This window comes from Eublepharis macularius, chromosome 1 (genome assembly GCF_028583425.1).
Source record: "Eublepharis macularius isolate TG4126 chromosome 1, MPM_Emac_v1.0, whole genome shotgun sequence".
In the NCBI taxonomy this organism is placed as follows: Eukaryota; Metazoa; Chordata; class Lepidosauria; order Squamata; family Eublepharidae; genus Eublepharis; species Eublepharis macularius.
In genome coordinates this window covers 96,049,421-96,074,497 of record NC_072790.1, presented here as the reverse complement: position 1 = coordinate 96,074,497, position 25,077 = coordinate 96,049,421, and the positions used below count along the sequence as shown (strand labels likewise).

The 25,077-nt window shown below is 39.4% G+C and overlaps 1 protein-coding gene across 2 annotated transcripts in view; it reads right to left on the bottom strand.

Moving 5' to 3' along the window:
* PRDM1 (PR/SET domain 1) overlaps positions 1–25,077 on the bottom strand; it is a 141,313-nt gene that overhangs the window by 21,257 nt on the left and 94,979 nt on the right. The window contains exons 1-2 of one of the 2 annotated variants that reach the window (XM_054991925.1): positions 4,755–4,936; positions 2,923–3,171 (exon numbers count right to left, since the gene is read on the bottom strand). In XM_054991925.1, the coding sequence (XP_054847900.1) occupies positions 2,923–3,105 (183 nt within the window). In that variant the 5' untranslated portion in view covers positions 3,106–3,171; positions 4,755–4,936. Of the gene's footprint in view, positions 1–2,922; positions 3,172–4,754; positions 4,937–25,077 lie in introns of those variants that run through there. The other variant, XM_054991932.1, reaches the window with a different exon arrangement.

Genomic DNA, 25,077 nt, shown 5'->3' with positions numbered 1-25,077 from the left:
GATGAGCCTATGGAATAAAGTGATGTGTGCTAAATAAAAACAAAACCGAAACATACACCATTGTACATACTAGATAAAGGAATTTCTCTAGGTACCTGGACTATTAATCTAAATGCACTCCTCATGACAACGTTATTATTTCATGTATGCTTTCCCACAATGAAAATAGCCTGTTGTCATCATGATCTTCTAGTCATTTTCTAGGAGATGTTGCTCATGTGTCACTATCAGCTAAAAGTTACAGATCCATGCAGACTCTAAAGGTTCAGTTCTCAGCTTTGGAGACCCCTCCCTTCACTATGATGGAGAAGAAGCAGTTTCAGATCTAGACCAAAACAGAAAAGAGTCCAGTAGCACCTTTAAGACTAACCAACTTTACTGTAGCATAAGCTTTGGAGAATCATAGTTCTTTTCGTCAGATGCATAAGCTTTCAAGAATCACAGTTCTCTTCATCAGATACATCTGACGAAGAGAACTGTGATTCTCGAAAGCTTATGCTACAGTAAAGTTGGTTAGTCTTAAAGGTGCTACTGGACTCTTTTCTATTTTGCTACTACAGACTAACACTGCTAACTCCTCTAGATCTAGACCAGTGAACAGAGCACTAGACTGGGCCTGCAACTTGGATCCAAATATTGCCTCAGCCACAAAAATATATCATTTGGCAAGTCCCAGTTTCAGTCCTGTTCCTGTCCCTACTGCTATCAAATGTGAATTAATATTGACCTGGCCTCTTCCCAAGGCCCTGGTAATAATGAAAAGACAAGATGTATAAAGCACAGTTAATGTCTGAGGCAGCATATTTTGTACAAAAGGACAGAAACACGGATAAAACTGTATGTACCCACTATAACTCACTTTTAAGTAACTATAACTCACTTTTATAACTCACTTTTAAGTAAGTATTCTAAAGACTGATGAGTAAATAAGAACTTTTGATCAGATGGTAGAAAGAGCTAATTAACTATAGATATTGCTATGACATAGTAAGGAGATTTCAACCTGCATCTATTTCATCACACTAGGAATGACTAGCTAGTCTACAATGCAACCCAACTGAGCACTGTAGGATTAGAATGGGGGAAGCAAGAGATATGGAATGAAGAATGAAGATTTCCTTCCATTGATTTGTTCCATCTATCAAAGGTGACCAGAACTGAAAACAAATGGAGGATACAATCTATTCCAATTATTACTAGTAAAGAATCCAAGAATTAGACAATTTATGATAAACAACTAGAGCCCTCTCTGTCTCAAACTGAACCCCAAATAATCCCAGCCATATTGCTACAGCCATGCTAAAATGTAACAAAACACATTTTTAGATAGTTCCTTTTTTCCTGTCAGCATTTGCTTCTACATTTTATTCTCCGGCTTGTGATCTTATTGTGATAGTGTTTAACTCTTTAGTTCTACTTTATTATTCTAGCTTATGTTGTATTATTCACTGCTGCCTTTAATATGAGATCATTGTTGCTGTTCAGTTTTATTTTAAGCCTTTTCAAAATCTTATTTTTATTAATGCTATTTTAAGGATATTTGTTGGGAATGGCTTTGCGTGTTTTTAATGGAGCGTGGAATTAAAATATTTTAAATACACACATATAGCAAATAATTTTTAAAAGATTGTTTTTCAGTCTATTTGTGATGTGGTAGTGAAGATTAAACTGAGTGAATGGAGTGCATGTAAATTAATGTTAGTGGGGCTGCTATATTTCAACCAGGGGCCAGTCAGTAAAGTGTATGACATAGTGTTACAACTTTACCACCCAAGTCAGGAGCACAGTATGAACCTGGGAAATTTTTAAAGCTTACATTTCCTTCAGCTAATCATTTCACTATAGTTCATAGGGAAAAGGGCAAGGGATCCAACTAAGGTACGTTTCTTACCAATTTTCTGGCCATTCTAACAACAGTGCTATTTGATGTTAGTTTATGCTGGTTCTGTTCCTGCACACAAGTATTTCCATGCTATTTGTTTTAGGAGGATACTTTTAATAACTAGAAAGGAATGAATTTACACCCTTCTTTAGCTCTGTGGTCAGTTCATTAGCTACAGTAGAAGCACAGGTTATGGCTGTTCCACCACAAGTTACAGGACAGGGACAAAAATGATGGGCTGTCCCTGCCATTATTAGCCGGCTGAACATCACGCCTAGCTATAATAGCTACTCTATATGAAGGAATAAACAAGCAGCCAATTGCTCATCCAGCCTAATTTTTTCCCAGCCCTTCTGAAACAACAACAAAGAATGTACCCACTCCAGAGACAAGGACTGAAATATGCCAGTGTGTCCAACTACAAATAAAGGTGTATTGCCCTAAATAAACAAGTTACAAACACAGTATGCTAATTCAGTGATTTGGTCACAATTTATCTTCTCTTCTCAGCTTAATAATGCCCTCTAAGCCCCCCAAAATTCTAGATTGGGGCAGGGGGCCTTTAGGAAGGGGCAAAGTGGGGCCCTGCACTGAGCAGAAGGAATTAGTGAAATTGGCCCCTTCTCTGTCAGTGGAAAATGACCTTTAGGCCTGATCTTTTATTATTTTAAACATCTTAAGTACTTTGGGAGTACTTAATACTTTATATATGGGAAGTTTAATTTATATGCGCTTCTAAGGGTGCAAATGGAAGCAGAATCACACTCTTCTAAGCCCAGTGACTTAATTGGGCTTGGAAAGGTATAACTCTGCTTAGGAGTGTACTAAAACTCACTCCGAAAATGAAACTCACCCAGGAACCATGCAGGATACTAGTAATAAAGGCATTAATATCTGGATTATTTCCCACAATATCGGCTTCTACATAAAAATTAATGGTGCTTAAGTATATTAAAAACTGAAATCAAAAGGACATCTCCACTTTTAAGAGAAATGAATTTGGCAACGAAGCTGTAGCCATCCTCAGCACATCTTCTTACCTCTTTGCAATTTCCAGTATATTTGAAAATCAAGTTCCTTGGCAAGGAAGACTCAGCCTGGGTTACGGTGCCACCTTCAGTGCTTGAATCTGCGGGATGATCATTTACAATGTATGTACACTTCTCTTCAAATTCAGCCTCTGTCCATAGAGTCATGTCAGCATCCTCCATGTCCATTTTCATTATCAACTTTGCCCCTTTCCCCAGGGCTCCGTGCTTTATAATATGTGAGCTACACTGTGGGGCAGCCTGAAAAAGAAAATCACATTTAGTTCCTGTTCTGGTATTAGGACAACCTATTGGCACTTTAATAGCAATGTTGAGCTAGCTGGAAACAGAAATTCAGAAAGAACTGAGCTGTTATCACTGAAGCATTACTTTAAAGTTTGGACTTGGAAAAATGTCCGCAAAATAATGGGGAAAAAACTGCATTTTCTATAGGAAGGTGTCTTGAGACCTTTTCTCAATACCTGATGGGGTGAGAGGTACAGTCTACAAACTCAGGATCTGTATACAAGAATACCTAGGGTTATGGCTACAAGACCACTTGTTGCCTGTGGAAAAACTGCTTCAGAAAAGTGTCATAAACAACGAAAGGAAAAGGAAGGAACTGCAGTCTGCGTCTAAATGAGCTAAAAATGGAAAGTGCATGTTGGGAGACCGGAATCCAGCCTTGTCTTTTCCAAATGGGGAAGGCTGAACTTTCCCACCAGCTTCTGACACACAAACAACTTTCAAAAACAACCCCCCCCCCCCAGTTGACATCCTCTGGCATGGAAAGCACTGGAAGGCTGTATCCTGCCAGCATTTCTTCAGAAACAGCCTGCTTCAAATTATGAGAAGTAGTTACTGTACAAAAAATTTAAGTTTTCTACAGCTTCTTTCAGATAAGAACTCACATAAAATTGATCATCCCTCTCAGGAAGCTTGAATAGGACTACACTGGAACTGCTGTAGGGTAGCAGCTAACTAGTAGTGAGCCAGGAAGTTCATTATTCAGACTTTAGTTATGTATTCATTAGGTATCCTCAAGCAAGCTACTGTCTCTCAGTCTCAGTATTCTAGCTGCAATATGGAAACAATAACATTGACCTTCCCTATGGAGTTGTTGTAAATTATCTGCATTATTAGTGTTCTGTTTCCATTTGAAACACTGATATTCAAGTTTAAAATGGTGAGAAGTGTTAATATTTTGTGAAAAAACACAATGAACATGGATTTAACAACATTTAGCCTTCAGTCACTTCAGCTACTGTTCCATTCCAGTGTCAAAAAGTTGCCCATTAAAAAGTCCAAACATCATTTTGTTTTCCCTGGTGTAGAATTACTGGATAAACACCAGCATTTCCAAAACAAAGGTTTGAGGCTCCACTCCAGCATTGTACTGCTAATCCTACTAGCAATTTTCATCTGGATTGGAATAATCTATCATCAATTCAAACAAATATTTTGTACAAGGCAAACAGCTAAAAAGAAGGGTTTAATCTTAACTTCAGGGCTCCTCAGAGCCTTGGATTTTTGCTTCTTTAACAGTTAGTTCCTTTTACAATCTTTATGAGCTTGTTGAAATTAAACTTCCCAGTCCCACTCAGCTACAATCTAAACAAGAACATTAGTCCTCTAGAAGACCAGACTAATACTGAAACTCAGTGAACCGGCAGTTGCCACTATCAGCAAAAGTATTAATCATCATAAAAAACAAAAGGCTCCTTAAGAGAAAGCCTCCGAAGAGAACTTTTGCTATTTTCAGTGCACTCAAAATGCCGTATTCATTCAGAAAAAAGTAGATTATTTTCTCTTCTGGATTCAAAAGAAGGAAGGAAGTTGCTTACCAAGGTACAGTCCACAAATATTTCCAGCTGGCAGCTCGGTGTTTCAGGTAAGTCTCACACATTGCTACAGAGTAAACATTTTATCTGCCTTCCACTCACACCTAGAGAGCTTACTTCTTTTGCTTCTCTGTCTCTGTCAGACGTGCGGCTGCACTTACTCCTTTAACCTCTTTGATACACTGGAGGTTGAATGTTACAATACTTTCAGTCTCTTCCTTTCTCCTCCCTGTTTCAGGTTTCTTATTAGCCACTCACCGTCACGGCTGCCAAAAGCAGGGGGGTGGGGCTTTACCTGCAATTCGCACAATTATCCAATGAAACTCTGATCTAGTCAGAAGGAATTTTTCCTTTCTACCTAAGTCACACCACTGCAGTTTTTCCTGCTAGCACGTACAGCTGTGATAATTCTGCTAGAGCCCAACTTAAATTCCATAGAAAAAAACTGTTTGGTTTAAAATGCAATGTGATCTTTTACCTTCTAAAATCCATCACCTAAGTATAAAACTTAAGATACACTAATGTAATGTTTCTATCTGATCCTTAAACTTGTCTTTAATTAGGCATTTTTAAAACCCATATTTGCTTATTATTTCCAAAAACAAACATTAATATGGTTGTAATCTTTTTAATGTCTTAGTTTGCATGTACTATTTCTTACAAAATCATAAAAAAATGACTTCTTATTTTGTTTGGGTTACTTTTTAAAAGATCATTTTTAAAAATCACAAGTGAAGCTTTCCCCTGCTTGTGCCTTTCAAAGAATAGTTCATATGCTACATCGTTAGTACAGAAAGAAAAGCTACATAATTAAGGCTTTTATTAGACACACGATCACTTAAAGAGCATATTGCTAATGAAAGAAGTATTAGCAAGTAGTAATTAGTGGGACATGCACTCTTGCCATTTCTTTTCCTCCTTTCAAGTTAGTGTGCTGCCTTGAAGGAAGGACATCCTGTGATGATGGCATACGATGTCCTGTTTGTTTATTATTAAACACATAGACCTTGCATTCCTACTTCTTATTACCAAACAAATCAGATGCCTAACTTCCTTCAGTGGTCCTGGCCCTTCATTGAGGAATCCTTCTGCTAGCTAAGATGATGCATAGCTCCATTTATAGTCACTCGCAATATTACAAGCACCAGTCGAGTCGGTTCATTGAAGGACAAGTCTCCAACTTTTCCTTTTTACATCACATCTGCAGACATGTTTTTATCATGCCTTTCCTCTTACGCAAGCAGAAACTTGTTTTGACTTTGTATAAAAACATCAATGCAAGGGCATGCTTATGTGGAGGGAGGGGTTATATTATTCAGATAAACAATCACTTTCCCACCTCTATTAAAAGTTAAAAATCATTCTCTTTGATGCACATGTCATACCATGATTCTCTTGGAGTTCTTTTGGAAGAAGGTGAAAGGGATTAGTTGTCATTCTAGGCAACACAGTACTGAGAATAGCACATATCTGTGTAAAGACCTTTGGCATCTTCTAATGAAGAATCACTCATGCCACTGGACGTAAGTAGGACAACAGCGTCAAACAAGTGCCCTGGCTTAACTGCTACTTGTACGTAATTCCACAAGAAAGGTGGCAAGGGTATCACACTGATGGGTATAAAGGTAATTGGATATGCAATCAGAAGAAATATTCATTTAAAGCAGAGAAATGCGGCCTCCTTGACTTGGGCAATTAACTGATGCTGAGGGTAGAATCAGGTGACAGCAGTGCTAACCACACTGGGGTTGTTTAAAAATATATTCTCTGTTGGTATAGTCACCTGGGCATGTGGTAACCCAAGCATTACCATGCTCTTGCAACCACTTAGAAATGGGGAACCTTGGTAAAATTCATGTTGATTTCCTTCATTTTTTCTTTTTATTCGTGGTTTTGATTGCTCTTATGTGTACTGAGAAAATTTGTGTTACAATTTTTGATTTGGGCTTTGGGATAAAATTTTACTGTGATTGCTTATTTTCGGGTAGGATATTATCCATTTGAAAGTATTTTTTCTTCAGAACCCTTATTTTCAATGAGAAATCTATCCAAGAGTCTGGGGCAGCTGTTTATAAATGGCACCAAATTTGCACAGAACACAGTCCTCACTGTAATCTTAAAACCGCCTAAATTTCAAGCAGATTGCACAAAAAGTTGATTTTACAGACCCCCAAAGTAGTTCCCTCTCTGACAGCTGCACTTCTCTCTACTGATTTCTAAAATGGCAGCAGCCTCACAGGAGGGCTCTAGACCAGGCATAGGCATGACCCTCCTGCCTGCATTCTTTTCATTTTCCTACTCTTACCCTGACTGACTGACAATAAAAAACCGTTTACCTTTCTGCTGAGAACTCTCCGTTTGCCATGTTTCTTTGATATGATCAGTTTAATAAAGTAATGAATGAGATTGTCAGTTTTTCCTTTATTTCCTATGGGGGGCTTCTTCAAAGGATCTGGAAAACTTGTTTTTCAACCACGTATCACTAGAATTGCAGCAGAGTATCTTCTATCTGTCCTTCAAAGAACTCCTATGTTTCAAGCAAATTGGACAAAGGATTTAAATTCTATGGGCCCCTGAACAAGCCCCCTCAGCCATCATAATGGACTGTCATTATTCCCTAAAGGGGACATTTTTGGAAGGGCTGGAGTAATTGTTTTCCAACTAAATTTCACAAAAATTACAGTGGAGTGTTTTCTCCCTGTCCTTCAAAGAATCCCCAAGTTTTAAACAAACTGGACAAAGGGCTTGAATTCTATGAGCCCCCGAGCAATCCCAGGCTTTCTATTTTCAGTGGGAAAGAAAATTCTCTCCAAACCACAAGGGAGTGGGGGAGGAGAATGGCAGCTTTCTAAAGCTTGGGATTGGCTGGTAGTGCTTTGTGCTCCTCCCTTGCAAGGGTCTGATTGAAAGGGAGAGATGTCATTGTCTAATAAATCAGTAGATTGTCTGGGAGTGCTCTTGTTTCTCCCTTGCAAGGGTCTGATTGGAAGGGAGAGATACCATTTCCAGGAACTCAATACAAAGAAAAATGTGTTCATGCTGCATAGCTGCAAGCATTGGAACTTGAAAAAAACCCAACAGTTTTTCAAAGAGGAAGTTTAGATATACCAAGCATCTTGGATTTGTGTTATTGTTCTGGAGAATTAAGGTAATGATTCAGAACTGCAATTCCATGTATATCTTTAGCTCAAGAGTTTCATTTTGCACATACCTAGTGTACACTGCTTTGAGAACACTGGATATGATGCCAAATCATAAACAATAAATCAATAAATGTAAGTGTTATCACATAACTGGATGACCACCTTTCTGTGTCATTAGCATAAGCTTAAGTGGGACAATGTGGACAGTGGTTGTCTGATTCCATCTGAAGGGCCAAATAATATCTTAGCTAACATGGCTTGGGAGCCAATTCCATTGTGTCTATTGTGCTTATAGTCCCAGTGATCAACATGTTGGATATGTGACTGACACAGTTAATTGGTCCCCAATGGCAAAACAACATTGGATATGCAGGGATGGGGCAACCTTGGTATAGGAAGTAAGCATGTCAGCTACTCAGCCTATGTGATGACTTCCTACTAATGTTGCTTGCCACTGTGGTAAGGGAGCTGCTGTATGGAAGCAATAAACATTGTACTCAGACTTACATGAAATGGCCCTGAGTCACCTTGTGTGAGATGAAAAACAATGAAGTCATACTGAAGCTGGCTCTTTCACCCTACACACTGTCATAAACATGTACACTAAGAGTATGCATGTTTATGACAGAGTTGGGGGGGGCAGAGACATGAGGGGGCATGTGTCATCACCAGTGTTACTACATCACTTCCAGGTACAACCCAGGAGTGACAATGGGTAGCTCTAGGAATCACTGGAAACTCTATGCTTTCTATGGTTTTACCATAGCATCTCCAGTGATTCCTAAGCCACCCACTGTCACTTCTGGATTGTACTCAGAAGAGAGGTTCCAGCATAGAGGCTGGTAATTTTTTTTGTTATAATTGCAAGGAGATTGCCTTCCATAAATCCTGTCCTCCCCAGGCTCCACCCCCAAATCTCCAGGAATCTCCCAACCTAGAGCTGGCAACTCTTCTTCACAAAGAAGAAGAAAGGAGGCTTTCAGTAGTTTCCTCATGCAAAGGAAGAAGTGAGAGGGAGGTGGGCGAATGCACACAAGTACAAAAAATGTTATTTTTGTGCCCGTCATGAACAAACAGATTTATCAGGATGTCTTCCCACCCCCCAGCCCATATTCAGAGTCTTTAGTGTGTCATAGGAGTTGCAAGAACTGCATGACATACTGTTGCTCTATGGATAATACCTATCTCTCCTAATAGCATTTTTCTAAGGCACACTGTTTTGCTCTGCTGTATGTCTTACCCAGTAATAGTTTTGGAATTAGTATAAATACAGCTAAATAGCATAAAGATTGGCGTAGACTGATAAGAGACATATTGCATTAAAACAGCTGGCACAAAAGCATTTTGCCATAGAAATGCTGACATAGCAACACATAATTTTCTGAATGTTCTGTATGTTTTATTACTTAAACATGTACAAGTGCATAGGTCCTCTGCCTATACCAGTATCTCTCTAGCTTACCTATCTGTCTACTTGAGTGGCAGTTTGTTGTTTTTGCATAGGATTCTCTCATAGCAGTAAGTGCTGTCATCTGGAATTTGCAGTCTCAATGTTATTCATTTCAGAAAAAAGACTTTTTAATCATGTTTTTATTTTTCCTCTTTGCTCACAGAAAACCTCAATTACCTTATTAGTCAGCATTTCTCAAATAGGTCTCTCGGTGCAGTAGAGTAGCACTTGGCAGCAAATCATGAATGGCTCTAACAGCCCTGATGTCAGAAACTCCCCTCCGCCACACGTTCCACTTCCTTTGATGCTATCGCCACTTGAGCTCAACAGAAAGTTAATTCTACTATAGCTTCAGCAGCAGTGGCTGCCTTCTGTGCATGTGGGTCATTTACAAAGGGTGGGGGGGATGGGAGGAAAGGAGCAATGAATCTGAGAGGCTAGCTTTCTTTTGAGGGGTGTTAAAATGCACAATAGATTAAAGTACAGCCATTTCCCTCTCCTTACACAAACAAGGTCAGAGACAGACTGGCCACCTCAATGGCAGCAATGATCCTTTCATTTTCCATTTCCTCCATGAAGGCATCTTTATTGCCATAAACATTTGGCGCACAATAGCGACCATGATGCTAACAATAATGTTTCAGGCTTCTATGAATGGATGTTTTACATGAGAAAAAAATCCCAGTGAAGAAATTTTGCCCAAATTCTAAATGTTATTTCAACTCCATTATCTATAATCTTGACTGAAAGCTGACCCTGAAGTGGTTTTTTTTAAAAAAGAGAGAGAACTTTTACTTAATTATTTCATGGTCTTATCCCCAGAAATCTGCTGAAAACAGCTTATGTCAATTCAAAACACAAAGTAAAATAACCAAATCAGTAGTTATAGAAACAAAACACCTGAAATACAATAAACTCGACATATGATTGCAAGATCATACATAACAAAAGACAACAGCCAAAATGTAAACATAATTGAAATAAACCAGGAATTAAGAATTCTGCTGTACAGAAAAGTTGGTCAGGTAATTGCAAGCCCTACACATTCTTAGAAGAACAATCTGATCTTCAGACTTTAAAAGTCATCTTGGGGATCCTGGTACTCTGGCAGCACCATCTTAAGCAGTTACATCCTTCTAAGGCCACTGAAGTCAATAGATTTCGAAAGGTTGAACCTGGTTTAGGATTTACCCAATTCTGTTTATTTAAAAAAACAAGCAAGAGAGTATAGGATGGTATGTTTCATAGTTAGGAGGAGGCTTCTGAATTAATATATTTAACTTCTAAAGCCTGCAACACTTCATGAATTCCTTTGTATTTAATTTTGGCCTGCTGTGTAAATAGTAAGTACAGATCTATCAGAAATAGTACCAAACATAGGGATCTGCAAGGACTTGTGGAGGGACATCTCATTTCCCCCTCCCCCCAACAACCTCTTTTCCTTCCCTCATAGCCTTTCCCCCTTTTCCTGCTTCTTTCTCTCCTTTCCACCCATCTTTTTCTGCCCCCATTCACATTTTCCCTTTCCCCCTCCTGGCAGCATCTTCCCTATGGACCAATTGAGTGGTGCTATCAGAGTCTGGCTCAGTTCATGGTGAGGAACCTGCAAGGACTTACTGGGGGCACTTCACTTTCCCCTTTATCCCTTTCCCTTCTATCAATCTCCATATACCCACATTTCCCTATGTCCTTCTCTTCTTCAAATTCACAAAACAACTTACCTTTTATTTGCTCCTCATTTCTTATTTACTTCATTTATATACTGCCTTTTTCACAAAGCAGCTTATATCATTCTCCTTGCCTCCATATTATCCTCACAACAACCTTGAGAGTTAGGTTAGGCTGAGAGAGTATGACTTGAAGAAAGTCACCCAGCGAGCTTCCGCAGCAGAGTGATGATTCAAACCTGGATCTCCTACATCCTACTTTGAAACTCTAATCACTATCAAGTTCCCCAGGGGTTGATTCTGGACCTGGTCTCAGTGAGTCTTCTGTCAAAGGCCAAAACAGCCCTGGAAAGGGCCCTGCCCTTCCTCATGCCTTTATTGACAGCAACCAAGCCTGGAATACCGGCTCAACTGATATGGTTGCCTAGAAACAAGCACTGAAGACAAAGCTACAGGTGCTACAGGTGCCCTTTTATCATTTTAACCCCCCCCCCCACACAATGTTTTTTAAGCCTTCAGATTTTTCTACAAACCTGTGATATTTTTCAAGTGTATAGGAAGATCTGTCTCATCCATTCATGGATTTAAGTATCCTCCGATCAGGGCTACTTGGTTATTAGTATACAAGATAGCCCTGTTCTACTGGCCAAAAAAGTATTCATAGTTTATCTCAAAAGTAGCTCATAACACCATATTCTGAGGACTACTTGCCATAGGATCTAGCTTCATCATACATATAGGCAACGTATGACTTTTCTTCCAGTATCTCATGTAGGATACTTTGTATTGTACCTGCTGAAACTCTTTTAAAAATTCTGTTCCATACTAATGGGCTTTACAGTACCCCTCCATAAAACATACTTAAGAGAATTGCTGTTTGTTTTCACTCTTACTAGCATTCCTAGTACCAGGATCTGTTGGCTCAATTGAGTTAAACTAATCAGTAAGATGTAGAAAGGAGATGCAAGTACCACTGATGATGGCATTTTCCAGTCTCTGACAGCTAACAGACCAACTTGTTCACACCTGAAATGCCACACTCTTTAGTTAATTTCTGTATAGTCTGAGTTCTGTAGCATATGTCAAGATCCCCGATGCCTTTACCCTAATGGAATATTTCTAGGAAAATAGGCAGTTAGAAAAGAGTCATTCTATCTAGCCATTAATGTTTGTTCTGGCTGATATGATTTCTACTATCCATTCTGGATTTCTAATGTGGCTAAAAACCTGTTCATTTGAAATGTGGTGTTGGAAAAGTTTTACACATACCACGGACCACCAAAAAGACAACCAAATAGGTTCTAGATAAAATCAAACCTAACCTAATTCTCCCTTGAAGCTGAGGCTATTGTACTTTGGTTACATGAGTAGGCAAGTCTCACTGGGAAATACAATAAAGGAAAAATTAAAGGCCATAGGGAAAAGGAAGACCCAACATGAGATGAATTGACTCATTAAAGGAAGGCATAGCCTTCAGTTTACAAGACCCGAGCAAGGCTGTTAGTGGAGGGTGTTTTGGAGGTCATTAATTTACAGGGTTACCATAACCTGGAAGCCACTTGATGGCACATCATACATGTACACACACACGCACTTAAACACATGCACACAAACCTGTACAGGTTTTATATCTGTTTTAATTGCCACAGGTCCCTCAAAGGATCATGATAATTGCTGAAACACTGAAACATTTGTTGGATCTTCTAGCATATTAGAATACACAGAGCACTTATATAAAAGCTGAATGCTTATAAGTGAGGTGAGAGATCCATCAGCCCCAGTTCTCAGCATTAAAAGCAGACTAGTAGCACAGTGCAAAAACAATTGATTCTGTTAAGTAAGGAAGGATACTGTAAGGCTCATTAGTATGAAACTGAATTTTTATTAAAGTTTCAGCTGGCATGATGAAACTAGATTCTATATTTAGTATAATAATTACTATCTTTCATAATACTAATTTACATAATATTTAGAATGGTTAATTTTTTTTAAAGAGTTGTGCTCATTTTACAGAAGGCCTACTGACTCCTTGGATAAACCATAATTTGAACTCAGGCCAAAGTTTACCACTCTGTTCACTGGATTGACTTAGTGATGGCGCTCTGGTATTTTTTATCCTAGGGATTTTTAAAAAATGGTTTACAATACAGAGAAACAGGAATATCTCTGAAGCAGATGTGGCATAATAATTACAGAGATGTGAGATGAGTAACATTTAAAGAAAAGTAAAAGTAGGAAAGAGAAAGGATTTTTTACTTATTGGTTATTATTGCTTCTGCTTTTTGATGTAACATCATACAATCTCCATGTATGATTTGTTCTAAAATCTTTAGATTTAAGCAGAAAGAAATACACTTTCATTTTTGTTACTGAATGAATATTTGCCTAAATTATCACGTCCCTTGGTCCTTACTGTAGGAAACCTTTCCGTCTTTCTTCTCTGGAGATTCTGTTACTTCTTACCTATTTGACAGTAGTGATTCTTCCACCGAGGGAATTTGGTATATATAAAGAAGGTAAATTCATCTATGCTCATTAAATAGCTGACATCTTATCCTCCTTTTGAATGTTGTAAATGTTTGCTTTGCAAAGTCTAGGAAAGCTTTTTTTTCCTTTGCAGAATCCAAGAACAAAAAGGGAGCTGAGAGAGCCCCTTAAAGGATGCATCCTTGCTTATCTACTCCTTTATCAACAGGCTATTGTTTCCCCCAATGGGGCTTATTGAGGCAGAGGTTAATGTTCAAATAGGTGTCTCTCAGTTCCACTAAAGGAATACAGGTTGCTGACAGAAAAGCATTGCAGGGCCTTCAAGCTACTTCCTGAGGAAGCCAACATGTCAAAGGAGGTGAATGTGTCCATGTACGTGATTGGGGAATATCTAAGTGTTGAAGCTGCTTTTATTTTCCTTTTTCTTTCTTTGCATCTTCCAAAACAACAACTTTTAAAGAATGACACTGTCCCCGAGAAGAGATAATCCCACAATGGAGAGTCCATTAAACGTATTAAGGCAGTGCCAGCAGCCTGATCTATAAGAGCAGCTCTGTTCTGACAATAGACAATTAAAGCTGATAAATCTGCACTACTTGTTGCCATTCTAATTCCTTGTAATTGTGTGCTGCTTGTCCTTTCCTCCCGCACACAGGGATGAAGCATGCTTCTTTAATCTCCAGAGTACCTGACCTAGTTCCTATGTGGTCTTTTCAGGACCTGTTTTCTTTCCATCTGGACCTCTTTCCTCCTCTTCCAAACCATTGAGGAGGGATAGTGCAGAAGTCAGGAGAAAATATCAAACTCAGTATCCTGATCAATATTTCTGAAACTCTAAACAATACATTAATCTACAAACAACAGACAGTCATGTTCAATTTGGCAAACTAGTGATTAAATTGCACATCATTAGACACTCAACAAGTGGAGCAGACGCACAATAATATCAAATGGCTGTATCAATATTGGTGGCCAAACTGACTGTATACACATGAGTGTGTGCCTTTGAAATGTCACTTCTATAAATTGTATCATTTTGAAACTACACTGTATACTTTTGCTTGATCATATTATTTTTCAGATAGTTGATAATGGTCTCATTCCCTCTCCCCAATCACCTACACATCAATCTCAAGACATTGTGCTGTACAAGACACCAAATATAATTCTGTCCTTTTCATACAGTTTAACCAAGACAGGTAATTATTTATACCTGTTAAAGTACATAATCGTTGAAGGAATTTTGCAAAACTGGGTTTCATAGATTGAAAACAGGATATTTACTCCTCTTGTTGACCCTGGTTAACAATTTCAGAATACATGGATTGGATGCATGACAGATTTTAGAAAAGATGATCATAATGCCTTTCAGGCTCAAAAATCTATCAAATTATTTGTACAATAAATTTGTAACTACTATTACAGATCGATCTTTCCAAGCTAGTAGTTCTTTTTCTTACATTGTTCTTGGAATTGCCATATGCTCCTTATTCTGCTGCAAATTACATCAGATCTTGAATCTCCATGCAATGTATTTAACATAACAGAAAAACTTACAGTGCAACCCTAAGCAGTGTTACTCTAGTCTAAGCCCACAAAAATCAATGGGCTTATACTGGAGTAACTTTGCTTAGGATTGCCCTGTTATTGTGGATTTTTGTCTCCAACCCTGATTGTCATAGAAACCACTAAAAACATCACTCATAATTTTGCCACAAAATGTGTAGCAATTGAACCGTTCCTCACCCTCTCCCACCCAACCTCCAATGGTGCCTTTTGCCGATTTATTTCCATTTTCCTAGTAAGTTTGGCTGTCTGAGAGGCAGGAAAACATTACTCCTCTGATAATTTTTTCTCTCAACTCTGTGTGTTTTCAATAGGTTTTTAAAGAATAAGTTAGTAGAGTGTTTCTGTTGCCAGCAGTTTTAACAGAAGACCAGTCCTGATGTCTCCCATTTTACCTCAAGTTTTATTGTAGCCTTGAAAAAGGAGACATACCAATAACCATCCACTTAAAAATCTTATTTCTTTTTAATAAAGAAAGATATTTGGGAGGGTACTGAAAATGAAACTTCAGTTTATTATTTTAACACATGAAATTATAGCTAACTAAGTAAATGAAGTGCTCTCAAACAAAAAAGGCAAAACAGCATGTAATAGTGACTGCCCTGGATCTTTTGTTTCCACTTGGGATAACAACTGGGCTTTGCAAAGAAAAGCAACAGTCAGTTCATACTATAGGCTAAATTGGACTTACCAACTGCCTGTTAGAATATTGCAAATAATTTACTTTCCATGATAAAAGCAAAAGCAAGCAGCACCCAGCAGGGGTCCAGCTGATAAAACTGTGTCAAACTCAAACCATTTGTCAAGTGCGAAGAAAAGAAGCAAGCTGAAAGATGGACTCAGGAAGCAGATTTATCTGGCACAACACATTAACTAGTATAAATACCATGGCGGAGAAGGGGGGGTGAAAGTAAACACATTTACTCAGCAGTGCTTCTAACTAGCCAGGAAGAATCATCCATGTAGCTCACTTGCCATACCACACAAACAATCGTTTGTTACAGAATAGTAGCATTCCCTCCCGCTTGGTGTACAGCTGCAGTGCCAGTTAATGCACAGCACTGAATAATTTTTGTACAGATTTGTTTGTAGAGCTTGTTATACCATTAAAAACAAGATGTATAGGATGACGCCAAAGAGGTGCAATTCCTTGTAATAAGCCAGTGCAGGGCCAACAGTACTTGGCATACTCCTGAAAAAAATGTCCATGGCCTTTTAAAAGCATTGGCCCTTTTCTTGATAAACTCTTCTGTTTCATTTAGTCCCCCAACAGCATATGTTATAAAACAGTATTATAAGGCTGGGAAGCAAACGTGTGGAATACCAAAAAAGACTGAAAGTTGTAAGCAAGAAATTCATTTTGTTGCTTTAAAAATAATCCTTGCAAAATAGTAACATCAAAAGAAACCATAATAAATAAATGGTAAATATTATAAAAGCACACAACTAGTTAATACATACATAGAAAAATAGTGCATTATGTTGTTAATCTGTACCTTTTTGTAGCCATATAGGAGTGATCTTCAGATCATGCATCCCTGGGCTTTAGTCCTTACTGAGTGTCCATCTCCTGTCGCTCACACCACGCACCCATGCATGCATCATACACACACGTACACACTGTAAACACACATTACACATGCTGTCTCTCACTGAGACATTCTCAGCTAACCCTGCCTGGAACTGAGCCTTGGATTTTAGAATTTCCTTTCATGAAAAGGTTTTACCCCTCCCCTTTCCTTCTACTCCACCCCATGCAGTAATTAGGCTTAACGAGCAATTAACAAAATAAACTCTGCTTAGGACAGTGGCCTAATAATTATGACTGCCCAAACATCTGGAAAAAAATCAGTGAAATATTTAACTTAAAAACACTACACAGTAACAATTATCCATCCGATTTAACCTTCCATTATATAAGAGGGCATTTTAAGTACAGTTTTTTTGGTAATCTTTCTGAGATTAAAAACAACATGAAACATGTCTGATCACTGTCTGAAGAACAACATCATTGCTTTTGTTCATTTCTTGTTTATTTATTAATGCAAAAATAGGTAAAAGTTACATTCATAATAAAATGCAGAATTCATACTTGGGCTACTGACACACAATTTTTAACTTGATTTTGCCCATGACTGTTAGATTGAAATAAGAAAACTATTGCTCTGAAGACAAAAAACAAATCTGGGATTATGAAATTTTCTTAAAACATACATTCAGGAGATATCAGTAAAAAAACCTACAGTGGACAGCTTGAAAAGGATAGATACAAAAATACAGTCGTTCACTGTCCCTGTCCCACTTCTTTCTAAGGCATATACTGTGCAGTAGTAAGCAGAGTCGTGGCGTTCTAACATTGCAATCCTAAGAAGAGTCACTCCAGTCGAAGCCCATGGAAATCAATGGGCTTAGACTGGAGTAACTCTTCTTAGGATTGCACAGTTTGTCCACTGACTACAATGGATTTAGAAGGGTGTACCTCTATTAAAGATTGCTCTGTTAGTCAGCAACCACACTCTGCACCATGGAAATACTTACATAACTTATATATATGTCACATGAAGCAACTTCTGTGTTGCTCTCTGGTACAGCAACATTAACATCACTTTCGCTTATTCTGATAGTTTTCTGGATTGTTGCTATTATGTGTCAAGTGAAATACACTGAAGAAACAATATGTGAACACACAGACGCACACAGAAAAAGTCTGATTGCATTAACCTCGTACTGTGTAATCCGCCTTGCGTCTCAGTGAGAAAGGCGGACTATAAATGATGTAAATAAATAAATAACAGTCCCTATTTGGGACTGAAAATAGTTTCTACTTGATATTGTGCTCATAGGAAATTTGTTCATGATAACCAGTGTGGTTTTCTGTCAATGGTGATCACTTACTTAGTTAAAATATTTATATCTCGCCTTTCTCAAAGAGGGCTCAAGAAAGACAGCTTAAAAGAAGAGTACCATAAGGAATCCACAGAACAATAAATCAATAATGATAATGATGATATCCCCCCATTACATCCACCTCACAACCAAGCTGATTCACATGGAGAGTTACAGCCACAAGCTCAGCTTAGCTCGATGATCTGAGTCCATATAGGCCTATATTTGTATTTTGAACTGTTGTGGTAGCTCTTACAATGTAGAAAGACAATAAATAAATAGCCCAATCTTAAGAAGAGTTCAATGGGCTTAGACTGGAGTAACTCTGCTTAGGATTTCATTGAAGATGAATCAAAACTGATACAATGAGTTCCAGTAATTTGTCAGTAATTTCCAGTAAAAAGCTTTTCTCCCCTGAACTTCTGCTGTTTTTACCCATGAACCTATACTTCACAATTACCTATTTAAATATTACAACCAGAGAACCTGCAAGGACTTGCATGGGGCATAGGGCTGTCAGTCCCCCGCTGGCAGTGGGGGATCCCCCTGTTCCCACTCATCTACCCCCCCGCCCCACTTACCTGGCCAGTGGGGGGAAAGGTGGGGGAACATGCCTCTCGGGGCATGCTCCCAGGTGGGACAGTGTGCTCCCGTGCTCTGCAGTGGACTGATTCAGGCTGAATCAGGCCGCAGCAGAGCGCAGGAGCACTCCAGGCACCATCACACTGCCCCAGCAGCCCTATTTTGACTGAATCGGACCCAATTATTCGGCCCTCTGTGGAGCGCGAGAGCACTCCCAGAGTGGCACATGGCCTGTGAGATGATATCACTTCCTGGAAGTGACATCATCACTCAAGCTGGGAGCATGCGTGAAGGCACCAACGAAAGTAAGTGGCAGGTCTCTCATCTCCTGCCTGGAGGGTAAGGGGGCCTGGCAACCCTAAAGGGGCATCTAAATTTTCCCCTCCTCCCTTGCTAATTCCTCTTTCCCTTTTTTGAAAGACCCAAAGCATCATCCTGCCTCCTCCTTTCCTTCCAACTCACCAGCCAACCTATCTTTATCTGCCCGCCTCCATCTCCAGCTTTCCCTCCTTCCTTCCGCTGGCAGTCTCTACCTGGAAAAACTATAGCCTAGTTGCACAGTGGGAAACAGGGCTTGCAAAGGGCACCTCACTTTCCCCACTATCCTCCCCCCACACATTATTTCCTCTTTCTCTCCTCCTAGGAATCCTAATATTCTCACCATTTCCCGCTTCTTTGTCTCCTCTCTACTCACTCACCCACCAACTTTTTAACTACCCTTATCTCTGGCTATATTGATATTTATTTACTTCTTTTATACCTTGCCTTTCTTCCCAGGGGCAACCCAAAGCAGATTACATCATTCTCCTCTCCTCAGTTTATTCTCATAACAGTCTTGTGAGGTAGTCCACGCTGAGAACATGTGACTGGCCCAAAGCCACCCAGTGAGCTTCTATGGCAGAATTGGGATTTGAAAACAGGTCTCACAGATCTAGGCTTACAATTTGCCCGCATATGGTGGGCAAAATCCTGGGGATTTGATCCATATAAAGGGAAAAAAGGCTCCAACCTCTTTACCAATGGAAGTGACAATGGTAGCTTTAGGAATCACCATAGTTTTACCACAGAGTTGCGGTGATTCCTAGAGCTGCCACTGTCTTTTCCAGGTGGTACCCAGAGGCGATACAGTGACATTCATAATGTCCCCCATACATCCCTGCCTTCCCAACCCTCTTGCTGGCTACCAGACTTGGCTTGACAACCGTACTCTGATCCTGTTCTGAAACTTAAACCATTACACTTCACTGGCTTTTGTGGTATGGCCATTGTTGAACAGTAGTAAGTCACTTGGTTGCAAATTTCCCTGTGGTTGATGCCAGGCCTGGCTCCTCAAAAGACAAAACAGCCCTGGGGTCCTGCCCAACCTTTTACTGAAGGGAACCAAGGCTGGCAATACTGGTGTGGTTGCCTAGCAATAGCCAACGAGGTCATTCATTTCTTAAATTGCTTGGAGCGTATGGAGACAAGGAGATGGCAAGCTTAGGTCTGTAAAAGATCTGTCTTGGCTGTTCATGCCTCCGATCTTTGGATTTATGTGTCCACAGATTTGACCATGTTGAGAATTAGATATAATGATGATAGCAGAGACCAGGTTTGAGAACAGTATAGAATCATAGAATCATAAGAGTTGGAAGGGGCCATACAGACCATCTAGTCACACACCCTGCCCAGTGCCTAAAGCATCCCTGACAAATATTCATCCTTAAAGCATCCCTGACAAATTTTTATCCTTAAATGAATAAACGTACAATCCTAGCCACCTTTCTTTGGAAGTAAGAAGAGTCAGCAGTCCCTCCCCTGCCCCAACTGCTTCATGAAACCAAGCATTCGATTGCTCTTGGGGTTTGCTTTCCATAACTTTCCACAATTACATCATAATACTGTCTACCAAGGGGGGCTACCCACTATGAAACCCTAGGCCTAGGGTACCAGAGAGCACCAGAGGCACCAAAAGCAGGAGGCCCCACAGCATCCCTAGCCCCCAGAATTGCTGCCTGGGTCACCAGGCCAGCTGGCAGCTTGGTTCTTTCTTTTACCATAGAGATTTGAGAGATTCCTAAAAAGTCACCTGAAAGTGATGCCACTTTAGGCTTGAACACAGCTTCCATCCCACATTAACACTTTCTTCCACTGTAATGCTCAGGAAGCCTGGCAAACCCTGGGTGAGCTGGCCAGCCAGCTGCTTGGTATATGCCTGGTTTGTGGCATGCATGGACCAGCTGGCAGAGGGTGTGCCCTGATATGCTGGCCTAGGGCATGAAAGGCCCTTGGGCTGGCCCTGACTGTTTCTTATATCTGAGGTAGCGCCTCCTTATTCAGAATGAAACGGATGTGCCATTTCAAGGAACAGATGTGATTTCCATGCCCCTCCATTTCCCCAAATTTATCCTAAATATATTAGGAGGCAATATTCAAATGCCATTCCTGCTTCTGAATCAATGGAAAGGAGTATGTGACTATCAAGAGATAGTCACACAACCATTAGTCAAAAAACTCTATACTTTTGAGAGGTTTCTGTTAAAAATATGATGATGATGATTATGATGATTTAACACATGCCAAAACTCCTTTTTCATTTGATCCACAGGAGTGAGCCATGTTAGTCTGTAGTAGCAAAACAGTAAAGAGTCCAGTAGCAACTTTAAGACTAACCAACTTTATTGTAGCATAAGCTTTCGAGAGCCACAGCTCATCTGATGAAGAGAGCTGTGGCTCTCAAAAGTTTATGCTACAATAAAGTTGGTTAGTCTTAAAGGTGCTACTGGACTCTTTACTATTTTTCATTTGAGTGAAGTTGTCTTGCTGAGAGCTGTTTCACACATATGACATTTTTCATACATGATTTCAGGGGAAAATGTGTAAATCATATTGTGTGAAATTATGATGCCAAACATATATATGTGTGACGTCACTGCATTTCAGGTAAAAAAGCTGCCATGTATGTCCATTACAATAAACTCACCCTGTTCTTTTTATCAGGGAAAAGGACAAGCTGATCAGATTTCTAATAATTTAGGGAACCCCTCCCCCCATTATCTGGCTTTCTATTATATTCTGTGAAATATGCAATGTATTTCACATTTCTGTGCAATATAAGATAGCATTTAGAACACAGAGGAACAAAGAACTCTGGTATGCCACTGATTAGGGGCAGAAAGGGAGGTAAAAAAGGCCCAGGAGCAAACCAAGTTGATCAGCCCTCGCAGTGTTAACAATGAACCTTGCTTTCTCCCATGAACTGGTGATAGTTCAGGAGGCAGCAATTGCTAAGCTGACACAGATTAATGTTGCCACTGGAGGAACCAAGCTAAGTGCCCCCTGAAGCACTGGGGCATAATTTCCTTGGTACTAGCTGCCAGTGGCCCTCCAAGGCAATGACACACTGAGAAGTTTCTTTTTAAGTTGAGTGGCTAGTCTGCATCTGTCATTGACTAGTGACGTTCTTTGTGCCTATATGACATGCTTTCCAGGTAGGCTTGTCATTTTCCTGCCAGGGGTGGGGAATCTCCTACTCTTATCCTGCTGCTGCTCCTATGGCCAGCAGGATAAAAACATTTTTTTAAAAAAAACCCCACTGTTGAGTGACAATGTGATGCTACCTCCAGGGAAAACCCAGAAGTAATATCAGTCTGCTCTAGGAATACCTGGAAACTCTATGGTTTTATCATGTCCCAACCCCCCTGGACTCCTACCAGTTGCCAGCCTCTGGCACACTTATTTCCAGGTCTTCTGAAAAGAGTCAAAAGGTAATAATGCTGGAAATAATGTAATTGAATCAATTTAATGTTGTCTAACAAAAAGGGGAGAAAGAACTTTTACACAAAAAGAAAAGGGGAAAGATACTGCTAGGAATCAAGAGTATAAATGGCACTGAAGATATTTCAAACAACTTATTAAAAACAAACCAAAATACCATGACATTGTTCTTCCTGAGTGGTTTCTTGTGGCAATAACCTACATTGTCACATGCCTAAACAAAATGAAGCTTTTTCTCAGAACTCTAAGCTGTACATGTGGCAAGATACAGAAACGAGCCCCTATTGAATGTGAAATGGAGCACAGACAAATCCTACATGAACAAGTCTCATTCATACAATGTATCATCTGCAACAAAAATAAAATAATCGTTATGTCATGTGAAAGGGCACTTGTATGTGTAAAAGGGGAAGAGACATGAAATCCAAAGGATTATATTAAATTATGTTTATTGTTCTAGAGAGGATTTTTACAAACGAAAATCTTTGCATTATTTATTTATTGTATGCATTCTACTGTTCCATTGCTTTGTCCTTGGTTTTTGTAATCCAGCTTTCACACATTATTTGTATGTATTATTTTGTTTTTATTGCATTTTTTTCTTAATTGTATAGTCCATCTTGAGTTGCAATAAGAAAGGTGGATCATAGGTGAAGTAAATAATGATATAGTTGTTTTCCTCATAGGGACAAGATAGTGCACCTTTCCCCTTGTTGTTGTGTGGGTTTTCACACAGCAGGTTTCCCCAATAGTTTCAGAGATTGAATAGTTATATCAATTATACCATTATACCAAATATGGGCATCAGGTTCCCTGAATTCACAGCATTTGTTTTTTATGAAGTATATCTCTAGCCCCTTTCCTTGGGGAGATATGCCTTTTGTCTTTATATCTCCACAATGACAGGGGATAAGAGACTTTTTTTTTAAAAAAAATATGAATCTTTTAAATCTGATATAGTGGTATAACATTATAATGCTATCTAAACTCCTTTAAAAAAGGGGGGAGCCCTAATGTCAAGGAGAGGATATGGTTCTTGTATGGATAATGGCTGCCATGTGGGTTGCACCAGGAAAACCTGAAACTTCCCACCCACACAGAAGTCCACCTACCATCCCCACCCCTACCCTCTGGCTTCCAGGTAAGAGGGGGCTGACAACCATAATTGTGGCCAGTGTCTTCTTTTGTAATATTACACTAGTATGAAACAGTTAGCAGTTCCTTAAGCATTTATGTTTTTGCATTGCAAGCCTTATGTCTGAGCTGTTAATGTTTAAGCATCTCAAGACAAACTTTGTTAAATATAGTTAACTAGACTTATTTTGTGATCTAAGGAAAGCTGTAAAGAGCATGGTCCAGCCACAAAATGTAATGAAACATTAATAGAAGAGCTTAATCCATAGCCACACTCCTATGGTTTCTCTGAGGTCCACATTAAGTCACCAATTGAAATAGTCTAGGTTGTATGTTAGGAAATGACAGAACAATGGTGACTTCACAAGACTTGCACTACCGAAATGCTCAGTTTTAAGATTTAGCTTGCAAAAGAAGGCTCAGGGAATAGTATCATGGAATGTCACTGGACAACAGAGCTGATTTACCACATTCTCTCAAAAGTCCTACAGCATGTTGTAGAACATTTTAAGAACCATCTCTAAAACACAAGCACAAACTCTCACCCAGGAACTCTTTATGATCTACACACTTTTGTTATCTGCCAGCTTCTCAAAAAGGTTAATTAATACAACTGTAAGGAAGAGTTGAACAGTCTACTACAATGCTTTCAATTACATTATTTTCACCAATTAGTCTTAGGAAACTTACACCTCTATTAATCATTTCAATTAACTGTAAAACTCCACATGACACCAGCACCAGTAGCCCATATGTTGTGCTCCAATCACCCAAATATTAAAGCCTTTTAAATTGATTTATCTAAAGCATGTTCAACAGACTCAAGGTGGCAGCCAGCCAGGAAATCCCAAAAGAAGATGACAAAAAAGGTGGGGGTGCTAAACTAGTTTCCCAATTTGTTTTTCCTCTTCCTCCAGGGTTCACTGTTAATCCAATCATGGTCCATAAAGCTCCTTTTTAATAAAATAAAATAAATAAATAAATCTGGGCACGCACATGTTGGTTTTTTCTTTCCTCGGAGAAGCCCCTTCCGATAAAGCCATACAGCTATGTATTTAGGAGAGTGCCGCACACAACAGTCATTTTTATCCAGCAGAAATATTTAGCTTGGCTACCTGCCAAGGAATGCTGGAAGAATAGAATGAATTAGGGGATTTACCTTCCACGTGTTTGGCACGCGTCACTGCAAGCTCTGAAGAGCTTGTCTCTTTCCCTCTCCTTCCCCCTTTATCAAATATCTGCTGCAATAAAGATGAATAAACTGTAAACAGAGTTTTAACTGATGCTATTCTACTTAAGGAGAAGATTTAAGGCCTAGAGCTACTTGATTTATTCTATATGTGCACATACATACACTCTCTCTGTCAGTTTATGCATTAGCAAATAAACCATAGCAACAGTACAAAATCAGAGAGAGAGAGAGAGAGAGAGAGAGCGCTTTCTCACATGCTCAACTTATTCCTGATTTTCTTAGCAGTCCATCCACAAGCACTGGGATTGATTTGGGTACAGTTCTTCTGCATGCCTACTTTCCTCTGCATTTTAACAGTGGCAGAGTCCATTTATTTTCTTCTTCACGTGCCCTAAGTAATCAGGATTTTCAAGTGTGGGTGCTGCGTCATTAGTGGCATCATTGTGTCATCACAGTACCCCTC